General features: G+C 40.3%; 1 protein-coding gene across 1 annotated transcript in view; it reads right to left on the reverse strand.

Moving 5' to 3' along the window:
* Positions 1–4,221: 4,221 nt before the first annotated feature.
* LOC112433530 (NACHT, LRR and PYD domains-containing protein 12-like) overlaps positions 4,222–15,398 on the reverse strand; it is a 37,339-nt gene continuing 26,162 nt past the window's right edge. Inside the window, exons 14-17 of the mRNA XM_076880956.1 lie at positions 13,948–14,118; positions 12,726–12,899; positions 11,789–11,817; positions 4,222–6,933 (exon numbers count right to left, since the gene is read on the reverse strand). Coding sequence (XP_076737071.1) covers positions 11,802–11,817; positions 12,726–12,899; positions 13,948–14,118 — 361 coding nt within the window. The 3' untranslated portion in view covers positions 4,222–6,933; positions 11,789–11,801. The remainder of the gene's footprint in view (positions 6,934–11,788; positions 11,818–12,725; positions 12,900–13,947; positions 14,119–15,398) is intronic.

Consider the following 15,398-nt stretch of genomic DNA (forward strand, 5'->3'; position numbering starts at 1 on the left):
CAGCCTCGCTTCTGTCAGTCTGCCCCAGGGCAGCTGTGGCTACAACCATAGCTTGCCTCCACCAGTGTGTGAATGAATAGTGGCATTGTAAAGCGCTTTAGGTGCCTTGAAAAGCGCTATATAAATCCAATCCATTATTATTATTCATTATTAAGGACTGTCTGTTAGAATGTGATTTTTTTCTGTCTCTTTTTTTTTGTTTGTTTCTTTTTTTTTTTTTTTTTTTGCTTTTTCGGTCATGTTATGTTTACCTGTCAAAGGCTTGTTACAAACTATGAAACACATCGTGCAGACTTCTGGATGTTAGAAGAAAACTAATACTGCTCATGAATGAGACTAAAGGCAGGAAGGTGTCCTTTAAAACTAAACATGTTAATAGGACCTCCCTATTTATATCATACTTTATCATATAGCACGTGTCGTGTATTTCAGTAATAGCCTGCTGATTTCAGTGTAGTGGTGAACAGTCACACAGCTCACGTATGCGTTATCTGTGATACTCCTTAACTATAATTTATCCAAGTTAACTTCAGTTAACCATTCAGACAGTTCTTTTGTAATGAAAAACATAAACACCCATGCTGCCGGGAGGTTTCCTCAGTGCCAGCTGTTAACATTATAGCTGCTTATGCAGTAACCATGGTAACCACGGACTCTGAGCGGCTGGATCGACGGAGGTCAGACAACAATTTTACATGTATGATCTTAAAACAGGACACAGCCACTATAGGTGCTGGCCTCATATCAAATGTGAAGGCAGACTGAATCTATGTTTGACATTTTTTATATCTAATCTTCCTTTTCAAACATTGAAACAGCAGCGAGTCTGCAGCTGAGGGAATACAAACTCAAATTGTCGGAACAGGTTTGCTCGTTTCTTGGATTCATTTGGGGATTTATTAAATGTATAACTGTTATTCTAATCTGCTGCTCACATTAAAATGTGAAATACATAAATAATTAATTAAATGTGTCAATAATTAATTAATTACATGGGTCATAACTATTTAATTTATTAATTAAGTCCAATTTTAATTAATTATTGCCACATTTAATTAATTATTTATAGGTGTATTTAATTATTTCATTATGGCAGTCCTGGCGTTCCATAATTTCATGGATGCTTTATGTGCTTTTAAAAATGCAGATTGATACATGACTTTATGACTAAGGTACCTGTAAAAGTGTGATCTCAGAATAGCCTGTAATAAATTTTTTTAGATATTATATATATATATATATATATATATATATATATATTAAAAAAAACACCCAGCACGCCCCTGCGGGCGGTTTATCCTTCAAGCTCGGGTCCTCTACCAGAGGCCTGGGAGCTTGAGGGTCCTGCGCAGTATCTTAGCTGTTCCCAGGACTGCGCTCTTCTGGACAGAGATCTCCGATGTTATTCCCGGGATCTGCTGGAGCCACTCGCCTAGCTTGGGAGTCACCGCACCTAGTGCTCCGATTACCACGGGGACCACCGTTACCTTCACCCTCCACATCCTCTCGAGCTCTTCTCTGAGCCCTTGGTATTTCTCCAGCTTCTCGTGTTCCTTCTTCCTGATATTGCTGTCATTCAGAACCGCTACATCGATCACTACGGCCGTCTTCTTCTGTTTGTCTACCACCACTATGTCCGGTTGGTTAGCCACCACCATTTTGTCCGTCTGTATCTGGAAGTCCCACAGGATCTTAGCTCGGTCATTCTCCACCACCCTTGGGGGCACCTCCCATTTTGACCTCGGGACTTCTAGGTTATACTCGGCACAGATGTTCCTGTACACTATGCCGGCCACTTGGTTATGGCGTTCCATGTATGCCTTGCCTGCTAGCATCTTGCACCCTGCTGTTATGTGCTGGATTGTCTCTGGGGCATCTTTACACAGCCTGCACCTGGGGTCTTGCCTGGTGTGATAGACCCCAGCCTCTATGGATCTTGTACTCAGAGCTTGTTCTTGTGCTGCCATGATTAGTGCCTCTGTGCTGTCTTTCAGTCCAGCTTTGTCCAGCCACTGGTAGGATTTCTGGATATCAGCCACCTCCTCTATCTGCCGGTGGTACATACCGTGCAGGGGCCTGTCCTTCCATGATGGTTCCTCGTCTCCCTCCTCTTTCTTGGGTTTCTGCTGCCTGAGGTATTCACTGAGCACTCGGTCAGTTGGGGCCATCTTCCCAATGTATTCTTGGATGTTCCTTGTCTCATCCTGGACTGTGGTGCTGACACTCACCAGTCCCCGGCCCCCTTCCTTCCGCTTAGCGTACAGCCTCAGGGTGCTGGACTTGGGGTGAAACCCTCCATGCATGGTCAGGAGCTTTCTTGTCTTTATGTCAGTGGCTTCTATCTCCTCCTTTGGCCAGCCTATTACCCCAGCAGGGTACCTGATCACGGGCAGGGCGTATGTGTTGATGGCCCGGATCTTGTTCTTACCATTCAGCTGACTCCTCAGGACTTGCCTGACCCTCTGCAGGTACTTGGTGGTTGCAGCCTTTCTAGCGGCCTCTTCATGGTTCCCATTTGCCTGCGGGATCCCCAGGTACTTGTAACTGTCCTCTATGTCTGCAATGTTGCCTTCTGGTAGTTCAATCCCCTCAGTTCTGACTACCTTCCCTCTCTTTGTTACCATCCGACTACACTTCTCCAGTCCGAACGACATTCCAATGTCATTGCTGTATAGCCTGGTAGTGTGGATCAGTGAATCGATGTCTCGTTCACTCTTGGCATACAGCTTGATGTCATCCATGTACAGGAGGTGGCTGACAACTGCTCCGTTCCGTAGTCGGTATCCGTAGCCAGTCTTGTTAATGATCTCACTGAGGGGGTTCAGGCCTATGCAGAACAGCAGTGGGGACAGAGCATCTCCTTGGTAGATCCCGCACTTGATGGTGACTTGTGCTATGGGCTTGGAGTTGGTCTGTAGTGTTGTACGCCACATCCCCATTGAGTTCCTGATGAAGGCTCTTAGGGTCCCATTGATCTTGTACAATTCTAGGCATTCCAGTATCCAGCTGTGGGGCATTGAGTCATAGGCCTTCTTGTAATCAATCCAGGCAGTGCACAGGTTGGTCAGTCTGGTCTTGCAGTCTCGGCTGATTGTTCTGTCTACCAGTAGCTGGTGTTTTGCGCCTCTGGTATTCTTGCCAATTCCTTTCTGTGTCCCGCTCATGTATTGACCCATGTGCCTGTTCATCTTAGCCGATATGATGCCTGACAGGAGCTTCCATGTAGTACTGAGGCAGGTTATTGGTCGGTAGTTGGAGGGGACCGGTCCCTTCTTGGGGTCCTTGGGGATCAGGACCGTCCGGCCTTCGGTTAGCCATTCCGGGTGTCTCTCGTTAACTAGCAGCTGGTTCATTTGTGCTGCCAGACGCTCGTGGAGTGCAGTCAGCTTCTTCAGCCAGTAGGCGTGAACCATGTCGGGCCCTGGTGCTGTCCAACTCTTCATACTGGAGACCCTTTCTTGGATATCTGCCACTGTGATGGTTACTGGACCCTGTTCAGGGAGGTCGCTGTGGTCTGCCCTCAGATCCTCTAGCCACTGAGCATTGCCGTTATGGGTTGCGTCCTTCTCCCATATGCTCTTCCAGTATTGCTGCGTCTCCAGCCTTGGTGGTGCTGTTCTCTTATTGTTCCCTTGCCACTGAGAGTACACCTTTGCTGGTTCTGTGGAGAACAGCTGGTTTATTCTCCTGCCTTCTATCTCTCTGGTGTACCTCCTCAAGCGGCTGGCCAAGGCTGTGAGTCTTTGCTTGGCAGTTTCCAAGGCCTCAGGTATGGACAGCTTGCTGTATTTCTTAGGCACCTTATTTGTCGCACCTTTCTGCAACTCCGTTAGTTGGCTAACCTCCCTCCGTGCTACTTTGATCTTGCCCTCTAGCCTCCTTCTCCATGGAGGGTACTGCCCCTTGTGGCTGTTCAACTTGTAGCCAAGCATGTCACTGATCACTGCTGCCGTATTGTAGATCAGCTATATATATATATATATATATATATATATATATATATATATTTAGTAGAACACTAGTAGAACACTAGTAGAACACTATGCACCTTTGATGATGTTATGTTGAATTTGTGAAGTGGTGTTGTTCAACATGGACAGTGAAAAGGGAAGGAAAGAAAAACATGATTACATTTTATTGATTATTTAACTGTCTGTTGCAATCCAGCATCAACCTCTGAGATTTAAAGTAGACTTTAACTGAAGTTCATCATTATTTCACAGAGTGGAGCTGCAACACAGAGATAACCATAAAATGCAGGTTGAGGAGATAATAAACGGATATTTAATATGTTTGCTGTACATGTATTTGTCTTGTTATTCTCACATCATATAAATATTTGTTCCTCTACAGATTGACTTTTGCTGACAAATGTATTTTGTTCAAACATATATAGAAATTCATTTTAAACGTTTTATAAGCAGTAAGGCAATAAACAAAAACACACAGAGCATCCTGACATTTGAAAGCACTTCACTTGTTCCACAACTTGTTATGTTACAGCTTTATTCCAAAATGGATGAATTTATTTGTTCACAGGCGAGTATGTACAACCTTTGCATCAGCACTAAAAATTGAGCTCACGTGAATCCTGTTTTGGTGCATCTCGTGATTGTTCGTCAAATCTTTCCCAGCTTGATTAGAATCCACCTGTGGACAATTTATTTGATTGGTGATGATTTTATATAAGTTATTATGATTTGATAATATCGTATAGTTGACAGACCATAACCAAGCCAAGAGGTCAAATGAATAGTTTATGTAGACTTCTGAGACACGCTGCTGCTGTGTTGAGATTCACGAGTCCGGAGCGGAATTAAAAACACGACATTCATTTCAGGTCATCGTGTGTTTTGTGAGCAAATGCTTTTGCATATTCGTAGTGTTTCCTCCCTTAAATGAAATATCTACTTTGCAAGCATTGCAAGTTGCCCTGTTGCCATCCATTCTCGTAAAGTATAACCAAACTTTTGAGCGTTTGAGCCGTGTTTCCTGCCAGGTAAATGACGCTCTGCAACGTGGTGACGTCATTTGGGGCGACTGGAGTCGATAAGTGAATCGTTTGCAAAAATGGCAAAGAATTCCAAGGAATTGAAACAATGGGAACCGGTTGTCAACAAGAACCGGTTTTCAATACCCATCCCTACATCTTGGTAGACTGTCAGCTGCAATCCAACTTTAATTCCTGTATGTATGAAGACAACAACAGCAGCCATGTTCATATAAACTTAAACATACAATCACAACAAGCTTCTGACTGATCTGTTTGACTGAATTTTTCTCTCTGTCACAGTTCTCCTCGCACATTATCACTGAGGAGACTAGGAAAAATGGGATTTTATTGTATTTTTTTTAATTGCGTGGAGTCACTCCAACACTATTCTGATATTGACCTCAGAGCCTCCACCATGCAGTCTGGACTCTTCACAAAATAAAACAGCTGCTTCCCATCTGATTACCTAAAACTGTTATATATTTATTTATTAATCAATCACGTCTCATGTTATATCAAGCTAGCTCAAAATGTGTGTGAACAATCCTGTTGCTAGGCAATCTGGTGGCCATTAATGAATTATTATTGCTATTATGAGCCACCATCATGGCACTGAAAACTGACTTTCAGCCCCATACACCTTGCTAACTTATTAATTGATGCAGACAATTCTGCACATTTGTCTGCAGACAAATGGCCCAATATTCACTGTACTGAATCACTTGACGGATTTACTATATTGTTGAAAATAAATCAATGTGACAACATTTAGTGTTATCCCACTACTTTCACATTTGGCCACAGTGGCTGCTTCAGCTGAAATATAGATGTATAAAAATGAAATCATCCAAATAATTTTCTGTTAAAAAAACAACAACAAAAAAGACATACAAAGCATTTTCTGTGTTTGAAATATCTCAACAACATGTGTGACAAAATTAATTGACATGTAATGTTTCCAATAAATAACTGGAACTGTTTACTACGAACAATGAGAATCTTTTAGTAACAACGTCATGTTTATCTACGTTCTAAGTACGGACTGTACTTCTTTAACAAATATCTGTATTTTCCAAATATTGCAAAATTACAAAACTGGATTCACATTCAACACAGTATATGTGACACACCATTCTCTGAGCTGTAATATGACATAGCACTGAAAAACACACTATTGGATCGCTAATGAAACACCACAATCAAGATAACATTCAACAGTAACATTACAGTAGGGAAATTATTAAAACATCTCACAGTAAAACAACAACAACAAGGACCTGCACAAGAAAAGTCTGCTTTTAGTTCCAGGACTATCTAGATGGCAGCTATTGTACCTCAAACGTATTCTTTAACTTAGGAAAGTATCTGTAGGTTTAAAATAAGAGCTCATTATTCCAAATAATGTAGCAGAACTTATTCCAAAGTTTACTTACTCTCGTAAGATAAATGACAACATCTGTCTGTTTTCAATGTACATTCTAACTGTAGTCTCCTCAGTGGGTCGTTGGGTGTGGAATCAGTGCAATGAAACCTGTTTCGCAAGATTCTGCTCAGTAACAAATCAAAACTGAATACAAAGTGTCCTTTAGCTGGGTGAGCTGAATGTTTCACACTGTAGAAAAGTCAACACTTCCATACTGACACACTCACTGGTTCATAGGAGTCATCCAGGAAGTAAAGGCATATAGGAGTGTCTGAAGTGGATATGACGAGGTGTTTTACCTCAGTCCTGTACTCCATCCACTGAAGAGAAGTTCATTAGTTTCCAAAGACCTTATCTATAAACCAAAGCATTGACATTAGAGTTAAGGCCACACTGTCTTTGTGTCTTTATATGTTCTGGAACAGATTCAGGAAGTCTGAGTAGAGCCATGCTTTGACCACTGATTCCTTTCAGGATTAGTCTGTAGGCATCACTGCATGTCTTGATCTGTTTAAGACTGAAAAAGATTGTTGCATATGCGTCAAATCATTTTTAGGGAACCAATCATTTCATTTTTTAAAACAGAGAGGAACAGCACATTTCCATTTTAACTTTGAAAATAAACAAACATCGTACGTTTTGCTGAATCATTAAAAACTAAGTGATTCTATGTATGTTTGTGTGAGACAACTAGTACACATTTAAAAACATCAAACATGAGAAACTTGGGTATATATGAATTTAAATATGAAATTTTTACATATAATTCTTTTTTTTCTTTTTGTTTTTTATGAACAGGAGTAATTTTAATTAGTAACAGCATTTTATCAAAAGGTCAGCAATTAAATTAAAATGAATTTAATGAAAAGAATGAAACCTTTTGAGGTAAATCCATCAAATACTGAGTTTCTGCATAGATCATTCAAAGCAAGCAGGTCTTCAAAACATTTGAGTAGAAAAACATCCACAGACATGCACATCAATGCAAGGTTTTAATTATATATTAGATCTTGGGATACTATTTATAATTACAATGATTTAACTGGCATGGTCTTGGGTCCTTTGACCCAGTTTTTTGGATTTTCGTGGATTTTTTGTCATTCTGTATTATGTTTAAGTCCACTTGTTACTGTTATTCTATGGTTTCTAGATTATTCTGTTTGGTATTGTTTATTAGATTTCCCTTTGTGTCTTTGCCCTCTGTGTGTCTGGGTTTGTATAGTGGTGTGTTCATGTGCCTTGTTTCCCCTCCTTGTGTTTTATTCCGTCATGTTTATCTACGTTCCCCAGCTTGTCATGTCCTCTCTCCCCCTCCAATCCACGTCTCTGTGTACTTCCTTTTTTACTTTGATAGTCTCCTGTCAGTGTGCGTCATGTTGTGTTTGCTCTTCCCCTGTCTCGTTATTCGTGTCAGCTGTGTTCTCAGTTTTCTTATTTGTAGCTGCGTCGTAATTCAGGGGAAGGATGCTCCGATCCTCCGTATTTGGAGGCAAAAGTCAAAGCGGTTTTACGACAAAGGCTGTTTGAATTCAAAGAGTCCTTCAAATGTGTCGACAAATGTGTCCTACTTCTCCCCCAATTTTTTTTTTTTGCCTGTCCCATTTGGTTCTTTAGCCGTCAGAATTGTTGTCTGAAGACCAACAAAGATACCCAATGGATTTACTTTGCCAAATGGATCATCGTGGCATTGCCGTATTGATCCATTTGATCGACCTTTGTTTTTATTATTTATTATATCTTATTTTCAGATGTTACAGACGGGACAGACATGAGTGAGGGATAGGAAAGGGAGAAAGAAAGAGGAAGGAAAGGAAAAACAGAAGGGGAGAGGGACAGTGAGAAAGGGGGGGTAAAAAAAATCTCCTGGATCACCTGTTGAGAGGAGAAGAATAGAAAACAAGCAAAAAAAAACAACAAAAAAAACAAAAAAACAAAGCAACATACTAAGAAAGATGAAAGAAAAGAAAAACAGAAGGGAAGAGGGACAGTGAGAAAGGGCACTTAAAAAGAGAAAGAAGAGAAAAAAAAATCTCCTGGATCACCTGTTGAGAGAAAAAGAAGAGAAAACAAGCAAAAAGAAACAGAGCAACATACTAAACACAACACCATCGCATTAATCTAGCTAAGTGTAAACAGCAGTAAATACTAAAAATTCAATGTTGTTGTGCAGCACACAGGACTGACAGAGCACAATGTGCTTTGAAGTAGCAGCCAAGAAAGGTGTAATTTAGTCAGAGGGACCTTGGGACAACTGGAGACATTTAAGGATGCAGGGACTGACAGAGACGAGGAAGAAGTCTCATTGTGACGAGTAAAGTTTATCTTGCCTGGCTGGGCAGCTCTCTGGGTGCTCAGCACCCCAAAGCTCTGATCCTAGAATCACCCCTGCTATCTTCCCTGCTCATAGTCAATTACATGACATTAATCTTAAAATTCTCTTTAGTAATCTTGAAATTGACACTAAAATGTATAAATTACAGTTTTTTCTGATTGCTTAAGCACATTTTTTGTAACTATTGGCTAATTTTGCAAAACTCTTCACACAAATAAGAAAACCTGTCACCCAATCATCAAAACATTGTAGTTCTCTTGCAAAAGCAAACACAGCTAGATTAACTCTTCACACCTTCGTAAAAATGGTGTTTCCGTATCAAACAGTACACACAAGCCATCATCTACTAAGCACACAATGCGGCAACTGCACACTGATGGTATGAATACAAAACACATCTGGCTTTTGCTTTCTCTGTGCACAAGGTAGGCTATGTCAGTTTGAGCTCATACTTCTGTCATAGATCCATAAGCATAGAGGGATCCAAACTTCAAGTACTGGGGCCCGTTCTTCGTACCTCGCTAAGTAAGTTAGCTGGATTTGATTGTTGACGATTTCGCGTGATCTTGGATCGTTCGGTTCCCCGAAGCTCATCCGGGACTTGCTGTCATAGCAACAGAGCCGTAAGCGTAAACCTGCTCGGGAGCAGGTTCACTTTATGTAAACAGGATTAGATCACGGCCACGCAGGTATGTCCGCTTCATTCATACGAAAGCAACAGCGATATTTTACCACTGTTTCACCATAAATAAATAACATCAATGTAACTAAAGATAATGCAGCACTTGATCCTTTTATTGATGTCATACAGATACATACAGGTCATTTCCTAAAAAAGGGAAATGTACTATTAACATTCTATTACATGTATGTGATTATTACAGATGTAATTCATATTTCAGAGTAGTAATTGCAAATTACTTCGTGTAATCAAGATGGGAGACCACAGCTATAAAAGCGAAGGTGGATTTGGGAAGTCTGTCGCAGCCATGTCCTGTCTGTATACGCGAGCCACCCATTGCGGAAGGTGCAAGATTGATAAGGAGAGTTTCCAGAATTCAGCGTATATTGCGGGACAGACAGGATCCTTTAGCTCAGCGCGACAGTGTGCTCATAGAGAGATATCGATATTCCCGTGAGGGTATTATTCACTTAACCAACTTGTTGACGTGGGGGTGCAGGACCACCACCTGTCTTTTTTTGCTCTGCCCTTTTCTTGGTTGCTGTTATGAACAAATAAACAGATTATTCCAGGGTCTCTTTCCAAGAGACGAAAAGCAATATAAGTGATAAATATTACCATTCTGTAGAATATTCTTATATTCCACTTTTACTTGTTCCCATGTTCTAGTGGGTCCTGTTGTGGCTCTAATGTGAAAGTGGATATAATATAACATAATATAATATAATGTAATATATTATTGGATAATATAGTGTAATATAATAAATCTACCCTACCGCCTACTGGTGTTGGCCAGAGGGGCCGATGGCGCAATATGGCAGCCTGGCTTCTGTCAGTCTGCTCCAGGGCAGCTGTGGCTACAACTGTAGCTGCTTCCACCAGTGTGTGAATGTGAGAGTGACTGAATAGTGGCATTGTAAAGCGCTTTGGGTGCCTTGAAAAGCGCTATATCAATCCACTCCATTATTATTGTTATTATTAAATTACTTACGAGTTTAATTTGTCAACAACTTTCTGCCAGCCCTCTCTCCTTGCTTTTGCAGCCTTTGCAGTGTTCCCTTGCGTTTTAATTAAACTCTGAAACTCCTGAAATCCCTCAATCAAGAGTTCTTGCTCTGCTGCCGAAAAATACCGAGCGCGCTCCTTCGACATTTTCGCCGACCAATCAGAGGGTTGCCGATCAATGTTTCTACTATCGATGCGTAGCCCCTTTTATGACACCCAGTGATCTCACATTACTTCATCCAGCTGTACTAATCGTCAACAGCAGGTGTGTTCGGAGAACCGGATTAGCGAGCTCACGGTTAGCGCGATGATTTGGTCTTGGATGTAGTAAGCGAGGTACGAAGAACGGGCCCCTGGTGTTTATTCAAAACATCAAAACAAACACAAGTGTTTATTTCCAAGTATAGGATTATTTGCAATCGCCATAATGACTATATGGGTTACTTGGTCTGCAGTGAACATGCTTCCTCTGTCCCAGCATCTGGTCATCTAGCAATTCTGTAAAGTAACAATTTCAGTATTTTTACATCAATGGTATTGGTGTGTTTCTCATTGGCATATGGCAGTGCTACAACTCTTTGTGCGAAGTGACTGCATTAACCGATTCTCATTTCAAGATGTCCTTATGATGCTTGCTACAGTGTAGCGGCTCGAGTTAGGCTGGACCCGTTGGCCAGCTACCCTCAGGGTCATTCCACGGTTGATTACATGGTCCACTATTGTAGCTCTGATGTCATCAGCAATTCTATTTCTTACTCTTCTTACCCTTCCTATCCCCCCTCCTCATCTTCCTCTCCCCCCTCCTCGTCTTCCTCTTGCTCCTCCTTGTCCTTGTCGTCCTCTTCATCCTACTTCTTCACCTCCACGTCCTCTTCCTCGGCCTCCTCTACTTCTCACTCTTTCTGCTCCCTCCATTGTACTCCGCACACACAGCTTACCTGTATTATAGTGCTTAGGCTGATTGCAAAGTGAACTAATTATCTAAGAAAGTTTTCACATGTGGCAGTGTGCCAGACAGTTGGCAAAATAGTGTAAATAATGGCCATAAATGTGTATAGTTTTGCTAGGAGTGCATTGATCATTTGGAAATTGAGTGTAAAGCAGTGAGTTGTGTTTACAGTTCTGCAAAAAGAGTGCTGTGCAGTGGATTGTAGCTACAGGTTTGCAAAGTGTGTGTTACAAAATGGCAAACTGAGTGCAAAGCAGTGTTTGTCCTTTTAGTTTTGCAAACTCAGTGAGTGGTTTTGCTATAAGTATCAATAGTTTTAGAAATTGTGCTGTAAGAATCACAGTTAGGGTTTAAGCATTCAGAAAAAAATTGTAAATACACTAAGAGATCTCAATAATACTCACCACAGTGCAGCATCTAAACCACAGACACTCTGCAGGAACATGATGAGATGGGTCCAAAAACAGATAGCATACAAAATGAATTGTTACATCTTTTTGTTAACAAAGTGAGAAAAGACAAAGGAGAAGTCACACTAAACAAACTACATTAAAACTGAATACAAGTACATCCAGGGTTTGTATTTCTAATAGATTCATTTTTGTGTTAAAATGCTTTTACTGATCAGTGTCTCCTTTTGTAACCTGTGGAAGATGGAGGTCCAGGAAGAAGTGAGCAGCTTACTATTGTGAATGTGAGAGAAATAACATTTCCTGACATATTTAACTTTGGTACAGATAAAGTCACAGTTCGTGTATTTTCAAGAATTTTTTGTTCTGAGTACATAATGGCTATAACATATTGATTTACATGTGGTGCATTTGCAGTTAGAAGTCATGCAGTGTCAAATTTAGTTCTCTATTGAAAAGCTATACACAGTGTACAGAAAGAGCTGCTCTGCTCCTGGTGACTGTTTTCCACAGAAAGAGGTGGGTGTAGTGCCCATTCCAGTTTGAATCCACAGATACTGAAAGGAGTTTCTAACTAGAGGTATGCAGACATGGTTACAAAAAAAAATAAAAAAAAATAAAGATCTGTGTTGTTTTAAACAGAAGCCCGAAACGTAAATACTGGGGACATGTGAAACTAAGAATTTATAAAGTATAAAAACACAAGACCTTTAAATATGCAGTTCAATGTTACCATATGAACCGCATATTTAAAGATTTTCTCTAAAATGAGGAGTAACTTTTACTTTTGTTACTGTGGATCATCACAAAGTCAGCCTTCTACACACATCCTTATTCTCTTTGTATGTGTGATTGTTTGTTCTGCAGACACACCGATAAACAGAAACCAAAGAAATACTTTTCCTTTATAATCTAAGTCAAGTGAACTGACCTTTTAAACTGTAGTTTGCAGTGTGGACTCTCCAGGTAATCATACAGCTGTTTCATTCCTGAGCCCTCCAGGTTGCATCCTATTAGATCCAGACGTTTCAGGTAGGGGGGGTTGGACTTCAGAGCACTGAGCAGAGCAGCACAGTTGTTCTCTGACAAAGTGCTGTCCTCAAATCTGTAATTCACATGATTGTTATTCAAAGTGGGTTTTTTTTATTACATCATCTTTTTCCTATAAGAAACCAAGTGAATCTCTAATGGAGCTACACACTATTGCAAACTCTAAAGATTATTTTCAAGTGCAAACATGCAGAAAACACACACACATACGGCAACAGAACACTTCTCTGATTAAAAATAACCAAGCTCCAGTTTGCTAGAGATTTGCTAGTGATTGTGTTTTGTTCATGCATTAATTAAAAAAAAAAAATCTTAAATTGTCTACATGTACTTGCACCATTTTTGATGATGGTGCAAGTACAGTCAAGTGGAGCATGCGTCTGTCCTCTCAGTAAGTGAGTGAGACAGTAGACAGCGGTGAGGAGGGCTGTTCGAGCGCACCGCAAAAACACAAATATGCCTGACACCTATAAACGAAGCAGCATCTGGCTGCAGTTTAAAGACTTTTTTGTCTCGTTCTCATCTTGACTTTGTCTTGGTCTTGACTTGGTCTGTCTTGACCTTGGTCTTGTCTTGGTCTCGATACCCTCTGGTCTTGGTATTGTCTTGGTTTAGGCAGTCTTGACTACAAGTCTAGCTTTTAGTATCTCTTTAGTCCAAATTTTTATTCTTTGTGTGAAAACTCATCCTAAAAATGTCAGCATCTAAAAACCTGCAGGTTATTAGTCAGCTGCTCTAACCTCTGGTCACTGTCTCATCCACATTGTCCCCCTAATGTTTCCAGATGTCCAATGTAAGATAGCAGGCTACATCTGACTCTGGTTACTTTGTTGTGCAATGTGGGGGTGAAGATTACTACAATCCTGTAATTGGATGCAAGATTTTCCAAAACTGTAAGTGGTGGATTTGTGGGAATCAATGAAATTATGCTAAAATCCAAGTCCTCATTGCCTGACGCTAAGGCAATGAGAAAAAAAATGGACTGGTGCATCCCAGTCCTCCATCTCACAGTACTGGAGTTGGGCTATAGGGGGATAAATTCATAGTTCAATATATTGAAATAACTTTATAAATAACAACAGATTCAGTTTCAGTTAACTGACCTGAGTGTCTCCAGTCTACAGTTTGGATCCCCCAGATTAGCAAAAGTTTCATCTGCTGGAATCTCCAGGTTGATTGAACTCAGGCACAGCTCTTTCAGATGGGAGGGGCTGGACCTCAGAGCTGAGGCCACAGGGCCACATTTACCCGCATAGACAAAAATCTTATGAAGTCTGTGTTGACACATATTAAAAAAATAACATGTTATTATGAAGAAGACACATTATATTTAGTTTGTGCACTCGCTGGCAAAGAATTGGACACTGTCTCTTCACATCAGTTGTTCAGCTGATCTGATCTGACTGACATGAAACATTCTTATGACTTCTCAGACCCACACATTTTCAGTCTTTGTTCTGATTTAATGTGGAGATGAAGGAGAAAACACTGAATTCCATTACATATGTGAGACTTTTTCCCCTCCATTTTGACAAACTTTGACAAATATAAAATCCAAGAAGGAAAAAACTAAAGTTATTTACTGTGAAAACCAAAAACATGTTTAATGAACCATTTTTAGATTTTGGAAATACAAATACCATGTATTTCTTTGAAAAATGGTATATAAACATCACATTTTTGAAGGTTGATGTGATGCTGTGATCATATGATATCATTATGTTAATCATGCTTTTCTTTTTTCAATAGCTGCTTGGCCCCGAAAAAGGAATGAAAGTTAGACAACAGGACAGAGCTGAACTGCTGTGGAAAACTGCTAAGAGCAAACTTCCAAAAAAAAAAATAAATAAATAGGAAATAAACAAGCACTCAGCTTCAAATGCTGTATGCTTTGGGTCCTTCCTATCAAAGTCTTATGTTTAATTTACAGCTGCTCACTGTGATGTTATCAAGCTTTAAATAGATAGTATTATCACTGACTGTATTGAATCACTTTTTTGATTTCATTTCTATTCCTGGAAGTAACTGTGACACCATTCAGTTGTATCCCATTGCTTTCACACTTGGCCATTGTGGCTGCTTCAGCTGAACATTTACAGTGGCTTGCAAAAGTATTCAGGCCCCTTGAACTTTCCCACATTTTGTCACATTACAGCCACAAACATGAATCAATGTTATTGGAATTCCACATGAAAGACCAACACAAAGTGGTGCACACGTGAGAAGTGGAGCGAAAATCATACATGATTCCAAACATTTTTTTTACAAATAAATAACTGAAAAGTGGGGTGTGCATAATTATTCAGCCCCCTGAGTCAATACTTTGTAGAACCACCTTTTGCTGCAATTACAGCTGCCAGTCTTTTAGGGTCTGTCTCTACCAGCTTTGCACATCTAGAGACTGAAATCTTTGCCCATTCTTCTTTGCAAAAAAGCTCAGTCAGATTAGATGGACAGCGTTTGTGAACAGCAGTTTTCAGATGTTGCCACAGATTCTCAATTGGATTTAGATCTGGACTTTGACTGGGCCATTCTAACACATGGATATGTTTTG

The sequence above is a fragment of the Maylandia zebra genome, unplaced genomic scaffold, assembly GCF_041146795.1.
Source record: "Maylandia zebra isolate NMK-2024a unplaced genomic scaffold, Mzebra_GT3a scaffold02, whole genome shotgun sequence".
In the NCBI taxonomy this organism is placed as follows: domain Eukaryota; kingdom Metazoa; phylum Chordata; class Actinopteri; order Cichliformes; family Cichlidae; genus Maylandia; species Maylandia zebra.